Below are 17,039 nucleotides of genomic sequence, written 5' to 3'. Positions count from 1 at the left end.
AGCCAGTCACTCCACTTTCCTTAGTTTGGTTGTCCTACAGATTTGCAGATAGTCACTCTTCAGAGTTATCTACAGGAAAAGGAGTTTTATAGTCCAAGTGTACATGAAGAGGAGTATGGGGAGGCACAGGATGACCACAAAGATGTAGCACTACTCAGAGATAATTAGTTTCCTTTAAAAATTCATCAGCATTTAACTTATCAGTGAGTCCCAGGGATTTTCCTGTCTCCATCTCCCCAGAGTTGGGATTATAGGTATTCACTGCCAGGCCTGTCTCACTTATATGGGTTTGAAGACTGAATCCAGGCTCTCATGCTTTTGAGACAGATACTTTACAGACTGGAACCTATCCCCAATATGTGTGTGTGTGTGTGTGTGTGTGTGTGTGTGTGTGTGTGTGTGTGTGTGTGTATACACAAACATATATAATTCATACTAAAAAGCCATCTTTATTCATGATATAGAAACTAAATATAAACCTTACCAAACTTCTATTCTATCCTGGGGTAGGGAGGCCAGCATTCTCTCTCCCTCTTTGGGTGCTTCCATTCACTTGCCTTTCCACTCATCCTTTCCCATGGTATATTCTAGGTTGCCAGGTTTCCTCCTCTCACCACACTCTGGGTACAGTGTTCTCCTTGTCCATCTGCTGAGTCTCATCCCTGGTCCTTTTGACAAGGGCTACATCTCAGTACTCACTTTTCTACACTCTTCCCTTCACCTTCTGTTTGCTGCCTCCTTAATACAAACTCATACAATAGCCGGGAAGATACTTTGTTAGACTCCATACATTGCTCTCCTGCTCCTCACTCTTTCCAAACCACAATCTACTCTGGTAGGAAATTACTGGTTTTAGACTTTGTTCCTTTCTCCCTCTGTCCCACCTCATCATGACATAACAGCCGAACATATCATGCCCTTTAAGATCCTGCTCCATGACATGTAAATTGGTGTTGAAAATTTGAACTTCGAATAATTTCGCTTTAAGTGGGGCCTTCCAATAGGTGGGTTCATCTTAGGCAGCAAGACACAGGCAACTGAGTAAACGGGTGTGGTATGTGTGATTTGAACTAGCCTGGCAAGAGGGCAGAATTCTAGACTTGGTGTCTAGACTAGCAGACTAGCAGGGGGAAGCTGTTGGACAAGAGACTGAGGCCTGGTGGCTTTAAATGTCCTTACCTGTAACGTATGGAGAGCCAAACTTTCTGATAAGTAGCAACGTCAAAACAGCCAGTTAGCTAAGTATGTGGATGGGTTATTGGACACTGGACTGAGTGTCTTCCAGACCCTTCCTTGGATCCTCTGAGATCCAAGGTCCACAGAAGTGACTGAGGAGGTGCTGTGTATGTCAACATTCAATTCCTCTTTGGCCTGACCTGATTCTCTGTGTTAATGGAGTACACGGTGTCAGCCTGATCCAGCAGTTTGCAGGAATATGCGATATTGACCGCTGTCTCCTGTTTGTCTCCTGTCAAAACCCAGAGTTGGATTCCAGCCTCCCGCAGCGCAGCGATGGTATCTGGAACTCCTTCTTGAAGCCGATCTTCAATCCCAGTGGCTCCTGGAAAGACCAAAGACATGGGAACACAGTTACAGCAAATGCATACCTGCTTACTTTTCCCAAAGTATTACATAGCCAGGAAGGCCATGAACTAGATAAAGGTGATTGGTATGCTGGCTAAGATTATGTCAAATGACAAATGGCTAGAGTCATTTGAGAAAAGGGAAACGCCAATTGAGAAAATGATTCTTAGGTCTAATATCCAAAATATATAAAGAACTCAAGAAATTAAACACCACCAAACCGAATAACCCAATTGAGAAATGGGGCTTGGAACTAAACAGAGAATTCTCAACAGAGGAGTATCAAATGGCTGAAAAACACTTAAAGAAATGCTCAACCTCCTTAGTCATCAGGGAAATGCAAATCAAAACAACTCTGAGATTCCATCTTACACCCATCAGAATGGCTAAGATCAAAAACTCAAGCGACACCACATGCTGGCGAGGATGTGGGGAGAGAGGAACACTCCTTCATTGCTGGTGGGAATGCAAACTAGTACAGCCACTTTGGAAATCTATCTGGTGCTATCTCAGAAAAATGGGAATAGGGCTTCCTCAAGACCCAGCTATTCCACTCCTTGGAATATACCCAGAAGATGCTCCAGCACACAACAAGAAACTTTGCTCAACCATGTTCATAGCAGCCTTATTCATAATAGCCAGAACATGGAAACAGCCTAAGTGTCCCTCAATAGAAGAGTGGCTAAAGAAACTGTGGTACATATACACTATGGAATACTACTCAGCTATTAAAAACAAGGAATTCCCAAAATTTGTGGATAAATGGATTGAGCTAGAAATGATCATAATGAGTGAGTTAACCCAGAAGCAGAAAGAATCAAATGGTATATACTCACTTATATTTACATACTAGCCCAAGGGGCATGTCCCACGAAAGTCTTCACTTACCAGGAAACTGGGACAGAGGGAAAGGCATCCTATTGGAACTCTAAATGAGAGACGCATGGGAGAATAGCAAAATAAAAGGATACAGAGGGTCCTAGAAATCTACAAGTAGAACAATCTGATAGGCAGATTTGGGCCCAGGGGTCCCGCTCAAACTAAGGCACCAGCCAAGGACAATACAGGAGGTAAACTTTAAACCCCTTCCCAGATCTAGCCAATGGTCAGAATATTCTCCACAGTTGAGTGGAGAGTGTGATATGACTTTCTCACGAACTCTGGTGCCTCACATTTGACCATGTCCCCTGGAGGGGGAGACCTGGTGGCACTCAGAGGAAGGACAGCAGGTAGCCAAGAAGAGACTTGATACCCTATGAGAATATACAGGGGGAGGTAATCCCCCCCAGGAACAGTCATAGGGGAGGGGAATAATGGGAAAATGGGGGGGGGGGGAGGAATGGGAGGATACAAGGGATGGGATAAACATTGAGATGTAACAAGAATAAATTAATAAAAAAAAAAGAGTTAAAAAAATGATTCTTTAAAGTTTTGGCTGTAGGAAAGCCTATAGGGCATTTTTAAAATTAGTGATTGATGTGGGAAGGCTTAGCCCAATCTATTGTAGGTGGGGCCACCTCTGTCCTGGTAGTCCTGGGTTCTATAAGAAAACAGACCGAGCAGGCCATGAAGAGCAAGCCAGTAAGAAGGACTCCTCCGTGGACTCTGCATCATCTCCTGCCTTCAGGTTCCTGTTTGAGTTCCTGTTTTTATGTCCTTCAGTGATGAACAATGAGGTGGAAGCATGAACCAAATAAATCCATTCTTTCCCACCTTTCTTTTGATCATGGCGTTTCATCCAAACAATAGTAACCCTAACTAGGAAAATTGTTACCTGCCCAGAAAAGTCATTGGGTGAAGGACAGTAATTGAGCTACATGGTAAGATCAGAGTGCTATTGAGTGGACACTGAGATTCACTTCAAAAGTCAAGGAAAAGTATTATTAATGAAAGATCATTTCTGTTCACACCTAGAAGATCAGTCTCAGAGGTAAAGGAACATTCCAGGTAGAGGGATCAACATGTGAGAAGGCCTAGAGTTCAGATGGCTAGAAAGGAGGCAGGAGGGAGAAGGGCTTCTCGGTCTCATCAGGGCCTTGAGGGAGATGCAATTTATTTGGCAGCAAAGAAAGCAATGAAAGGATGTTAAGCTGGGGAGAGACATGGCCAGGTTTGTATTTTCTGATCATTCTAGAGAGTGAATTGGAAATTGGAGAGGCAGGATGATGTAGTGGATGTAAACATGTTTTTGTTTTGATTCCAAGTTGAGGGGATGTCAGACAGACTTGTGAGAGGACAATTGGTCCACTAGAAGAGGAAGTGCCTCTTGTGGGGTCATGGTCTTTACCAACTGATAAACATCCTAGTACAGACTCTGAGAAGAGATTTATTTATTTATGAGGCCAAAAATCAGAGGCTTGGCTTTTTGGTTTTGCATTGCTTGGCTGTTCATAGCTCCATTATGAGATGCTCCTAGAGAGAAACGTTCCAGAGAACACTTCAAGGTTCTAGGTTCTGGCTGCTCCAGGTCCTGGCTTCTGCGGTTGCAGTCACTTTTGCTGAATTACTGCTTTGCTTTTTAATAGGTCTGCTGGAATCCTGATGACAAGAAGTGGGATCGCTGCACAGACCTGAGTCTAAAAAGGTCTACTTCTCCCGTTCCCGTTAACCTTTTTTCTCTCCTATCTAGGGTATGTAGTTTGGAAGGGAGATAAAGGCCTTACAAAACCCCCAAATAAAGTAGGTTTATAAAATTTCAAAGCCTACAGGATGAAAGATCCTCAGAGACTAAGCAGGAGTACAGAGGAGGAGATTGGGTGATGGACTAGGCGATGAGTATAGAAGAGGTAAGGCAGACACCTTTGCTCTGCAGCCAGCTGATCATGGCAGATTTAATAGGGACTCACATTTGTTTTTGCTGCTATTCATGGGCACAATTAGACATGCAAGTGCCATCATTTGTGGACGATCTCAAGCTTTGCTTCAACCTCGATGAATACATACCCATATATTAAACAGTTGCTAAGTGCAGAAGCAAAACTCAATCTGCATTTGAAATGAGATCCATTTCAGGCCACAGACTAATTAATGGCTATCCATTTCACTCAGAGTAGAAGCAAAGGTTTTGTTTCTTTGAGCACTCCAGAGTGGTAAAAAGTTCGCAAAGCAGTTATATTGGCTGCATGTTGAAACATCCAACTCATATTTTGAGATTTAGTGTGAAGACTGTGCAGCATTTTTGGTGGCCACAGGATTTTGCAATGAAGTCACATTTTCCAACCATCCTGAGGTGATGAAAGGGACCCATCTCTCTTCAAATGTGCCTGTGTTATATTTCAGGTACAAACACACAGGTAAACAACTCTTAGGACAGTGTTGGCTTAAATATCATCTTTCTCTGTGAGGTTTAGCTTGCAAGGTGAGCGTGAGAAATCGATTTACAGCACAGTGAGGCTGTGTGAAGGAGGGAGGAGGAAAAACACATTTATTTGTGTGAAAGAGAAAATGAAACAGGAAGGCCGTGAACGCTTCTCCTAGACGGGGAAGCTGACAGGCCCCAACAAGTGAGTCCTTCACAGAGCCAGCTGATGACTATTTTCTGCAGCTGAGACATGGTGTTACCTAGAAGCCAAAGGTGCGGCCAGGAGGTGAGAGGGAGAGAGAGTGGTGGCAACCCCAGATGGGGTGACTACTGGCTGTGGCCTTGTATGGTGGTAGACTACTCTGGACTAGCTACTTTCTGGTTCTTGCCAAAACAATTCTTGCATTCAGCTTTAGAAATGCCAGGGCTTATGGGGCAGCAAACACAGGCACTCTGCGGCCAAGACAAAGTACAGTAGGTGGAAGGTGCTAGAGAGTCAAATCTTCTGTTTGAAGGCTGTCCGACTAATCACGCTGCTGCCTTCTAGATGTAAAGGGCTCATCATCTTGTAGCAATGAAAGATAGCTTTTGGCTCTGTGGCCAGTGCACACTCCTGATTCCTTCTTGGGTGTCTTTCTAGAGGGGGCAGGTCTTGGGAAGATCCCCTAACCCTAAACTCTCTCCTGCTGCTTCTCTTTCATCCAAGTGGCCCCAGAGTGATTAAAGACAGGGGCATCTTTCCCTATGTAGGAGGAAGTTCGTTTACCTAAGCAAAGCTTTCACTTTTCGGCTCTACAATGCTTTTCTTCTTACAGACATCCAGCCCGTCTCTTAACCAGTCTCAGTACTTCTCCTCTTGCCCGTGAATCATCAGTCTACCCTTTATACAGTGGTAGTGCTGGTGCTTTGACTAAAGTACTTTGTAAATGTTTAGTTTCTGATTTACACGGCCCATTATAAATCGGGCTCCTCTGGCCTCTCTCACCTCCTGTCAGTTCTCCTCTATATTCCGTGGTCCAGCTAAAGCAGATCTCTGCAGTTCCACTTCTCCTCAGACCTCACTTCCTGCCTTTCATTTAGCCCTTCATTCTGTCATGATCAGTCCCCCGTATTCCTGAACAACTTATCTTTTCCTTTTCCATGAGTGGCCTTCCCAAACCCTCTTTGGCCCCAGTGTGAGTTGGCACCTCCTACTTTGCATTTATCTTTACATCTTCTGCCCAGCTCTTGTCACTTGCTGAGTGGTGATGTGGCTGGCTTAATCATCCAGGCTAGATTCTGAGCTGTGGGAAGGTGGCGGCTGGAATTCCCATCTCTCTCTATAGCTGTAAAGCCTACCCTGCTACTTGGTGCATTTAGTAGGTGTATAACAAACATTTGAATGGGCAGAGGAGTTTGCTGTTGGAGAAGAAGCCAAAGTCATGGGCTTCTTCCAGCAGGGAGGCCAGGGATGCTCTCAGAATATCCCTAGGAAACAGAGCTGGTTGCTGACATGGCCCAATTATGCCAAATATCTGGAAAAACCCAGGGAAGGCTCCTAATTGAGACAAAAGTGTAGCAGCATCAGAATCCTGGCCAAGTGTTCCTTTCCCAGCTTTCCTCTTCCCTTTCAGTGTAGTGATGCCTTATTTTTAGCTACCGAGTAAGGTGAGATGATTCTCCAGGTGCTGGGCTGTCTCCATTAGAAGCTCCTCTCGGTTGTCAAGCGATGCCTCAGCCTCACGCCGGACACTGGCCCACTCCTGGAAGTCCTCTTCATCAACAACCTATGAAACAGGAAGAGGATTATTAATAACCCTGAATGAATTAGCAAATGAAATTTCCCTTTTTTCCTGATGTGCCGGCTGCCTGGAAGTCTGCATGGAATTCCCAGAATTGGCCATGGAATGCTCCATAATGATATTCTGAACTAATACATTGGTGAAAGACCAATCCTTATGTTCCATGATGACCAAACCTCTGCTGAGTCTCTGCTGTGCTCAGGGCTCTGGAGATGAACAACAAAACCAAGGTCTCAAGATGTCATGGATTGTATGCTGGTGGCGGGTGAGATGCTGTAGTCAGGTAAGAGATTTAAATGACTAGATCATTTTAAGGAGTGCTAGGTAGATAATAAAAAGGATGATAGTGGGTGGGGCAGGGCTGGAGAATTGGGTCAGGGATTAAGAGCACTGACAGCTCTTCCAGAGGTCTTGAGTCCAATTCCCAGCAACCACATGGTGGCTTACAACCATCTATAATGTGATCTGATGCCCTCTTCTGGCCTTCAGGTGTTCATGCAGGCAGAGCACTGTATAATAATAATAAATAAATATTTTTTTTAAAAGGATGATAATGTAGAGTCTGTTGGAGCTGGAGAGTAACTGTGGAGAAGGGGGTTGCCTTCTGTTGGATGGTGAGGTCTTGCTGACAGGTAACATGTGAGGTAAGACTCAAGGAGTGCATGCCACAGTGTTTAGCCTTATTTCCAGAACATGGCAGCATGAAGTCAAGTTGATGGGTTATTACATAACAAAAAGAGAACACAGTACTGTGGGGGTGGGGAGGTAGGACAGTACTTTTAGAAGTTAAGGTGATGAGTTGGAGGGGTGAATATGCTCAAAATAAATTGTATGAAATTCCCAAGGAATTAATAAAAGGACTCAATTTTAGGAATCATGAGGAAGAGCAAATGCTATGCCACAGCAATGAACTTGACTCTATTTCTGATCTGGTAATGCACTAGCTAATGGAGGTGGAAAGCAAGGTGGAAGGGCCAGACATGAGGCTGGAAAGGAAAACAGCAGCCATGTTTTCCCCAGCTTGTACACCTACCCACCAGCCATGGTGTCAGTCATGCCCAGATGCCACACCTTTCTCCCTTGGGGTCCTGCAGTACTTTTTCTGCCCACCATATTTTAATGTTCGCATTCTCTTTTGTAAATGAATGATTCTGTAACATAAGCACCAAATATTCATTAAGTCCTTCTGGAATGACGATATATGGAAAATCAAGAGAACACAGGTCTTTTTTTTGTTTTTGTTTTGAGCCAGGATCAAACAATGTGGCCTTGGCTGGCTTGGAATTCACAGAAATCTACCTGCCTCTGCCTCCTGAGTACTAGAGTTAAAGGCATGCACCATGATGCTTGGCCACAGGTAGGTCTTTTGCATTTGAGAAATATAGTCTATAGCAGGAGACACTATAGACATAGACTTATGGAAAGCAGGCAGTGGTAAGGATATAGTTACAATCCTCAGAGAATGTAAAAAGCTGTGCTGCTTTCTGAAAGACATAGCAAGAGGTGGTGAAATTTGGACTTGTACCCAGATGGGCTTGGTTTTCAAGTAAGTACATTAAGTCCCTATGAATCAGATGGGCAGCCCTGAGAGTCTGTAGAGGAGAAACTACTTCTGGTCACCTAGAAATCCGTGGCCATCATGGCATTCCTACTAGACAGCGCATAGCTCATCCGATGGCCTTGCTCTGAACTTCAACGTCCCTGGTTCCTACCCCTTTTGTAGGGTGTTAAAGTCAAGAATCTCAGACATAGAGGCGAGCCATCTCTCTGGCCACATCTGGGCCTAGGGTAAAGCAATAGCCAATGGTGGGGATTGCAGACAAGAGCAGAACACAGCTGAACACACCTCCACGGGCTCATCACAGGGGCCAGCTGCTACACAGTTATGCTAAATGATACCATTCAGTGGATAATCAGATTCTCAACAGAAGCCAGAAAACTAGATTTTTTTTCCCACATGAACACACACACACACACACACACACACACACACACACACACACACACACACAGAGGTTCACAGAAAACCTCTCCACATTTTAACTTAGACAACTATTGCAAAAATTAAGACTACTTTGAAGAGGAAATTGTATTTGTGAATGAGTGGATAGGATCAGAGACCTAGAGTACATTTATGAGAATTTCAAAGAATTAATAACTAAATAAGTAATTTTATGAGTTGCAGGTCAACCATTACACATACAATAAAAATAAAGAATGGCTAAAGGCACATATATATAGTTTTCCTGTTCAGATTTCTGCCTCAGCAAAATTGTAACAGTCATAGATTTTGATCATGAGTCAGAAGAGCTGATTCTAGCTAGGTATGATGTGGAACCATAATCCCAGGCTTAGGAAGTTGAGGCAGGAGATCACCAGTTCAAAGTGTGCCTGGGCAACTCAGGGAGACTCTGCTTCAAAAAGCTAGTCAGAATGCAAACACCACCACAAAGAAAAGAAAAGGCTGAGGATATAGCCTAGTGTTAGAGTGATTATATAACATGTTTATGGTCTTAGAGTCAATAGCCAAGCACAAAGACTAAGTTTGAAACTATTAATAAACCAGTGGTCTTTTGCAAAGAAAAAGAAAGAAAAAAAAAAGAAAGGAAGGGAGAGAGGGAGAGAGAGAGAGAGAGAGAGAGAGAGAGAGAGAGAGAGAGAGAGAGAGAGAGAGAGAGAGAGAAGAAAGAGAGAGAAGAAAGAAGAAAAAGAAAGAAGAAAAAGAAAGAAAGAAAGAAAGGAAGAAAGAAAAAGAAAGAAAACAGCTGGGGAGGTGCTTGCCATGCAAGCTTGAGGACCTATTGGTAATCTCAGTACTGGGGAGGCAGACTGGAGGATTCCTGCTGGTCATTCTGTGCAACTCTAGGTTCACTGAGAGACTGTGTCTCAAAAAATAAGGTGGAGAGTGATTGAGGAAAACACCTGATGCTGAACACACACACACACACACACACACACACACACACACACACACACACACACACACACACACCTGAAGCATGCCTGCAGAAGTTAGTTCTCACCTTCTTAGCGATGCACAGAGTTCGAAGGCCGTCTCTTGCATACAAGTCCAGATGTTTTTGGGTCCGGGCTCGGATTCTCTTCAGCTTCTTTTCCACATCAATGTCGCTCACTGTCAAACAGTTATTGTTTCCTGTGAAGCCATGGGCAAATGCTCAGGGAGCTTCATCTACAGTCCCCGAGAAATCTTCCCAGTTAACAGACAACAGTCTCAAAGGTGGAGTCCCCTTCCCAGCCTTCTCTAGGAACATGGAAGAGGTCTTGTGATGATAGACTGCCCTGGAAAATAACAACTGTAGGAGTTCTCACACTGCTCCTTAGAGCTGTTCTTCAAAAGCCTGGCTGGAAAGGATAGCAGGCTACCAAGAAGAGACTTGATACCCTATGAGCATATACAGGGGAAGGAAATCTCCCTCAGTCACAGTCATAGGGGAGGGGAGTAAGGGGAAAATGGGAGGGATGGAGGAATGGGAGGATGCAAGGGATGGGATAACAATTGAGATGGAATATGAATAAATTAATAAAAAATATTTTAAAAAGCAAAAACAAATAGACAAACAACCACCACCACCACCACCACCAACAACAACAACAAAACAAAAACAGAAACCAAAAGCCTGGCTGGAAAAAGTGCTACTTAAGGAAGGGAGGTAATCTAAGAAATTGTTCAAATACATCTACTTACAAGAGAACCACCTAGAAAGGTAATACAAAGCTATCCTCCCGTGCAGGGTCAGAGGCTAGGAGTTTCAGTCTTCCTTGGTACCTACAGTTACGGTTTCTGTAGCCAGCCAGCCTTGCTTGCAGAGCCACCCAACTTTGCAAACTCTTCTCTGAAACTTAGACAACCCCTCATCAGCCCTGTCATCTACTTCAGTTCTTGTCAAGTTCTGTCCCAAGACAGCTGCAAACCTGGATCTCATTAGCGGAGTTCTTCAGCACACTGGGTTTGCTGACTTAGGCTTCTTTCAATATGAGGGATGGTGTTAGGAAAAAAAAAAATAGCTTTTGCATTTCCTGTAACTCTAGTGTGAAAAATACCTCAATGCCTTGTTCAAAATCCCCGTGTTAAAGTTCCACATAGCATATTACTTTCTGAAGTCATTCCCCCCCCCTCCCCCCGCGCCCTCTGTTAGACAGTAAGAATAGTTTAGGGCTAGCATAGCTGGGGAGGGGGCAGGGCCAATGATACTATCACTTTCTTAATCTAAGCTGTGACAGGTGTCACTTCTCTATCACAGCGCTTTGTAAATCTGAGCAATGAAACCTTCAGAATCCCTTACCAGTGCTGGACAGGTGTTCTAGAGAGAGAGCCTCTGTAGTGAATAGAATTTGGACACTTCTTGTAGTCTCATGTCCAGCTTCTAGAGCTTGTCATGGCCTGATATGAGCAACAAAGGGCGAGATTTAATGTCTGCCCTGCTGGTTTTCATTTGCTTTTGTTTTGCTTTGTTTGTTTGTCTGGTGTTGCCTGCTGTGGAACAATTCTTGGTATTTTCCTATTCCTCCCATTTGGAATGAGAGTGCTTGTGTTGGGGGTTCAGAGCTAAGAGTTTGCCTTGAGTCTCTGAGGTGATTTTTTTTTTTTTTAACTCGGACTTTTACTGAAACTCACTAGACTTTGAGGAAGGCATTGATGCACTACAGGTGTTTACATTACAGCACTATAATATTAGGCGGCGCTATGACATGTCTTCATTTGGAGAGTATAATTTAATGAGTTCTCAAGTGTCAAAATGACAAGAGGTGGGTTTGGGATGACCACTCTTAATTTCTGCCTTGGTTGGATTGAGATTCACCCAGAGTAGTAAAACTCACTCTGGGTGGGCCTCTGGGGAGTTCTGAGACAGCTGGATGTGGGATCCCTACTAAGTGAGAAGTCACCCTGAATATGGCTAACAGCATCCAAAAGGCAGGGGTCCAGATGGAACAAGTGGACCACAGACAAAGCCTCCAGTGCAATGTGCCCTCTCTGCCTCCTGGTGGGCATCAGGTGAGTAGATGTGTTCCTCTGTGCCCGTCCACCATAGTGTCCTGCCTTACAACAGATCGAGAAACAAGGGAGTGAGCTCAGCACGGACTGAACTTCTGACACTGTGAGCCAAGTAAATTCTCTTAGTAATTAACAACAAAGAATTTGAACACCTCATCCATCCCTTCATACAATGCAATGCTAAAGCTATAATTCCTAGTAGGGATCTCATCAAGTACAAAGAAGTCCCATGAGTATATTTTTATACAATGTAAATGTCTTTTCAGATCTTACTTCCTCATTGCTCAAATGACCTAAGCACAGACTTATGTACGTATGCAATGCCTAAATGAACACTATTTACAATATTTTATCTTCACAAACAGCCTTGTTGAAGTTCACTATTTGTGAGCCCTTTGGCTTTTCCCTTCAGGTTGCCGGGAACCTCGGCGTCAAACTGAATGTTCAAACATCACAAATACTCTAAACGTGATGTTATTTCTTCCCTCCCTCTCAAAGCTTTGCCTCTTCCTTAGTGTGGTAATGCTGTGACTGTACTTTTTATTGGCAGCATCTCCAACCCATTTCTGCAATCAGGTGAAGAAGGAGTAAACAAACATCTCCAGGGTAACATGGCTCCATTGCCCAGAGAGCTGTGGCTTCCTCCACTCAGAAGCACTGAATTCACTTGTCTGCCAGAGTCTGGGGATGAAGAACTAATTAGCTCCTTTCTCATTCTAAACACTAATCAGTCCCCATGAACCTCTTGGCTGTGATCCACAGCTGATAATACAGGAGGCTCTGGGCTGCCTGGGCAATTTTGAAGCTTGGCTGGGATCTACTTTCCTGGGAGAATCATAACCCTATCACTGTCTTCTCCTTGTTAGCAGCCAGGATGCGGCTGCACACTGATTCATGCTGCTCCAAAACTGGACACTGATACGTAGGGACTTTGGAATGTTTTTTTCTGGCTCTGTGAAAGTTTGTGAAATATCCATCTTGGTGTGGGTGGACGCTGGGGAAAATGACGATAAAGAGGAACACTTGAAGGACCACAGTGTGCTCTAGGATATGACTAAAGGATGTTTTGGTAGAAAGAAACTGGGCATGGGTTTGGATAATGAATATTATAGTGAGTGTGGAAACCTGTAAACTGGGGAAAGTGAAGGCAAAATGGTTTCTCTTATAGAAGACTCTACAGATTCTTGAATGTACTAACGGACACCCCAAATCTCTAATGATGGAATAGTCAGTGTGTTCTAAGGCTGTTGTTTTGAGAGCGTCTCATGGGCCCCGGACTCCTGGGCCTGGTGAGGTAAACTTACCACAGGATGGATCTTCTAGCAGGTCCATGATAACTGAGTCAGCACCCTTGGTGTAGACGATGATCTCACCTGTCAGCGGGTGCCTCACCACTACTGACATTCTCTTCCGGACAGAGTCAAAGCCCAGTGTGAAGAGGAGGTCAAAGGTGAGGCAGATGCCCTGTGGCAGACGCACAGTCACCTGTTCAGGAGTCCTAGACACTAGTGTGAAACTGTAGGCTCGGGCGGCATGCACTAGAGCTGCCTCATCAGGGCTCTCAGCCTCGTAGCATAGCTCAGGTCCATCTAGGCTGAGAGCTGGGCCCTCCAGGCCCTCCTCCAGAGAAGGTCCTAAGCTGGACCCCAAGATGTCACCCTGCTCCCATACACTGCTCCTGTAGCCACCATCAGTGGAGCAGTCTCCGCTACACACAGATGTGTCGTCTTTCTCATCTGAGTCTGTGGTGGGTATGTTGGGCCCCAGACTCTCTCCTAGATCTGCGTCAGAGGGTGCAGTGGATGAAAATGACTGGCTGAGGCTCAAAAGCTTCAGCCTTTGGAAGAGTTGTTGAATCTTCTCCAAGGATGTCCCCAGAGCCTTGTTGGAGGGTGGAGTGGTAACCTGTGGTTGAATGAGGAAAGTACAACATTACTCTAAGCATGCAAGCTGCCTTATTCAGAATGTGAATAGCATTTTGCAATCAGTGGATCATCTGGGTGTTCTATAGTCATAGGCAATGCTCATGTATTCTGTGGACTCCACTCATCCAAAGATAGTGTTAGCTCAGATGTCTCCTTCCAGGCCTGACATTCTAGATATGGCCAATGTTTATATTCCTATAGTTTCTGAGTATCCCACTCTGGTTATAGTGGAAAGAAACAAAGGAGATGACCATGAGGCACTCAAGAGCAAACATTCTCTCTGTTATTGTAGGGTAAACTGCTTTCTCTTTGTGTGAATCATCACATTTAATCTTTCCTGACACTCAATGGGCTACCATCAGTATGGATGGGGAAACCAGGCACACAGATGTTCAATAGTTGCCATGATAACTCAGTGTTTTGGTAATAGGACTGGGACTCAGTTCTGAGTCTGGGTCCAGTCCTTAGCTTGGAGCTGTGTGCCAGTGCCAGCCTTCTCATTAATGTAAAAACTGAAGTTGGATGCTAGCTTTCCCCAAATAGTATTTCTCAAAAATAGTTACTTGTTCAGATGTTTCCTGCCTCACATGTTACTGAAAATGTCTGATCATGAGGTGACTTTTCTGGATGGTTTGAAATTTGGGCACAGTGAGAGGAAGTTATAGTCTAATGAATCCCGTTTTCTTGGTTTTATAGCCACCAGTTGCACCAAATCATTATTCTTATCAGTGACTTGTAGGGAGCTTGGCTAAGTCTGTAGATAATTGATGACCCATCTACCCTCACTAGTTTTCTTTATTCAGCTTCATATAGATAAACAAGCATATTTTTGCATTATTTCCAAGGAAAGCACATAGCACACAAGCTAATTAATTTAGGTATAACATCATATTATTGGGAACAATAACAGAGTCACACAGGTGGTTCTGCATGTATTAACCATACCTCCTTAGTTAAGTTAGTCAAGACCTCAGAATTCATTTATTAAATCTAAAACTATCACATACCAAGTTTCAGGGTTCTAAGCAATACAGGTAAAATGTAAATAATGTATTTAGCATGGGGTCTGGCACACAGCCAAATGCTCAATAAATATTTACTCAGCATCTACCCCACAGGTGGGTAGACAAAGGTTGAAAGTTGCACACATGAATGGCTGATTTGTAACTTTTCCCATTTGATTTTTAAAGAGGGAAACAGACCTAGGAAGATCACATGCCTGGTCCAAGTTTCACAATGATGGACTGACGATGCCATGGCTAGCACCACAGAGTCATGTCTTTCTGATCAGGGATTTCCCCTTTCCTATTCCCTTTTGTACTTTTCTCCTTCCCCTCTCTGCCTCCCAACCATTCACAACCATCATTGGTCCTTACCCTCTTCCTGGGCTCAGTGGTTGTGGACACCATGACAGAGTTGCAAATGGTTAGGGCAAGGAAGAAGTCAGCAATGGAAGCAGTGGTGGAGTAGGGAGGCTTGGCAAGTCTGGCATCTGAGGTCTCCAGCCACAGGGCAGCATCTCTCACCTTGCTCAGGAGGTTCTTATCAGGAGTCACATCTTTTTCCTGGAAGAAAAAGAAGCCCAAGTGACATCTTTTCCTGATAGGACTAGGAAGGAAGCTCCCTCCCAGCAGGCTCTGCATGTCTAGGGTAGGGATAACTCCATCTTCCTCATAGTCTTACAGCCAGCAGATTCTTCCCTTCCACTCAATTTTCATTCAATTTCTCACTGTTAAATCAGATCCATGGCACCATCAGTTGCCTGGTCCTGGCATCTCTCCTCGTCTAGCATCTCCTCACCATGTATTCCCTACTCCTTTTGCTTGCAGTACAGCTTAGACCCTTTAGGCCTCAGTTTCATATTTTTGCCCCAGCTTTATTCCAATATCACTGCCATGCAGCTCTTCTCACCCATCACATAACCATGGACTATGGCATGTTCCTAAGACCCCACTTTTTTCCTGCAACTTCTGACTTCCCAAAAGATCTCCAGATCATCACTGTCGGCATCACCACATCCTCCCGCGTCTACACTCTTTCACAAGTTTTTCCAAGGTTTGCCTTCAGTAGACCCTAGAGGCCTCTGTTGCAGTCTGAACACACACTCTCCTTCCCTGCCTCCAGTCTCATCAGTAGAAGAGCCCTTTCATATGCATCAGAATCTCACCTAAGAGCTTAAAGAGCACAGAAGAGCCACCTGCCCACTAACTAGTCAACTCACTGCAAACTCTTCTGAACCACAAAAGCAAGTTTTACACTGACAGTATCCATGGGTTCCAGACATATTAGGTGAATGAGGGAAGTAGGCCAAGGCATAGCTGAGTTCATTATGGGATGGACGGTGCTGTTGACCTGGCAAGCCACATTACATAGTGTTGCCAATTTTGTTTAGCAAATGCTCCAAGGCTGGTCCCTTTGCCAAGAATCTTGAGTCTTCATGATAAAGCAGAGATGATAAGTGACCCGTTTTCTTCTCCTCCTTTTTCTTCTGCTTCTTTTTTTTTTCTGAGTTGAAACTGATCCATAGTTTTGCAATCTTTCACATTTTTGTAGAACGTTGCATTTGATCTGTCTTTCTCTGGAATATATGCTATTTGTCTTCTGTGCATTTGAATATTGCACTCCTAAAAGTAGCTCACATTTATGAAGTGCTTTCTACCTCCCCAATCCCAAGCCATTTGTGCGACTCCCACTTGTACATCCAGAGATGCGGGCTGACTTAGCCACTGGCTCTTAGCAAGAAAGGGTGAAGACCAAATCACATATCAGATTCCTGTACAACAGGCACAGCATTGTCCTTCCTGGGATTATAGCATAGGGGGCTCATTAGTACTTTATCTAAAGTTCTGTAGCCAGATTAGCTAATACTACCCAAACACTGAACCCAATTTTTATGCTAATGAGAGCTTAGATCCCTGCAGTGTTTCATGTTCCCAGTGCATCTGCCATCTCAACGTATCCCTGCCATCAATATTGCAATTGTCTGGGTGCTGTTGCCTCTGAATTTTAGATAAGGTAGCTCATGCCTAGAAGAGTTTAGTGCCTCACCTAAGCTCTCACAATAAATTGGAGGTATCCTCAGTTGATTCTTGGTGGCTTGACTCTAGAATCCCTCTTCTCTCCTGTACCAGACAAGATCCTCCATGAGAAGGAAGTGTCCTTTGGGTCTTAGTGAGAGACACAGCTTTTAATGTCTGCCATCCCAGATGCCTGGCACATCAAGCTTGAGCTCTAAGCAGTTTGGGAGACTGTGGAAGTGTTCCTGTTCCTTAAAAATAGATTTTTTTTTGTGGGAAATGGTGCATGATTGGGGTTCTAAACCTTTGAACAGACACCCAGATTCCATAAGGAAGCTAAAAGGCCATCAAATACAGTCCTGTATTTTCCTTCAGAGAGGCAGGAAGTAAACTGTTCATGATCATGTCTTGCTTTAG

At 44.2% G+C, this 17,039-nt stretch overlaps 1 protein-coding gene across 1 annotated transcript in view; it reads right to left on the bottom strand.

Annotated features, from left to right (window-relative positions):
- The window catches only part of Atp10b (ATPase phospholipid transporting 10B (putative)), a 97,650-nt gene that overhangs the window by 28,148 nt on the left and 52,463 nt on the right, over positions 1-17,039 (bottom strand). The window contains exons 10-14 of the mRNA XM_051167629.1: positions 14,982-15,170; positions 12,985-13,585; positions 9,690-9,799; positions 6,525-6,651; positions 1,377-1,561 (exon numbers count right to left, since the gene is read on the bottom strand). Coding sequence (XP_051023586.1) covers positions 1,377-1,561; positions 6,525-6,651; positions 9,690-9,799; positions 12,985-13,585; positions 14,982-15,170 — 1,212 coding nt within the window. The remainder of the gene's footprint in view (positions 1-1,376; positions 1,562-6,524; positions 6,652-9,689; positions 9,800-12,984; positions 13,586-14,981; positions 15,171-17,039) is intronic.

The sequence above is a fragment of the Acomys russatus genome, chromosome 25 (assembly GCF_903995435.1).
Source record: "Acomys russatus chromosome 25, mAcoRus1.1, whole genome shotgun sequence".
NCBI lineage: Eukaryota > Metazoa > Chordata > Mammalia > Rodentia > Muridae > Acomys > Acomys russatus.
This window is presented reverse-complemented; position numbering and strand designations above follow the sequence as displayed.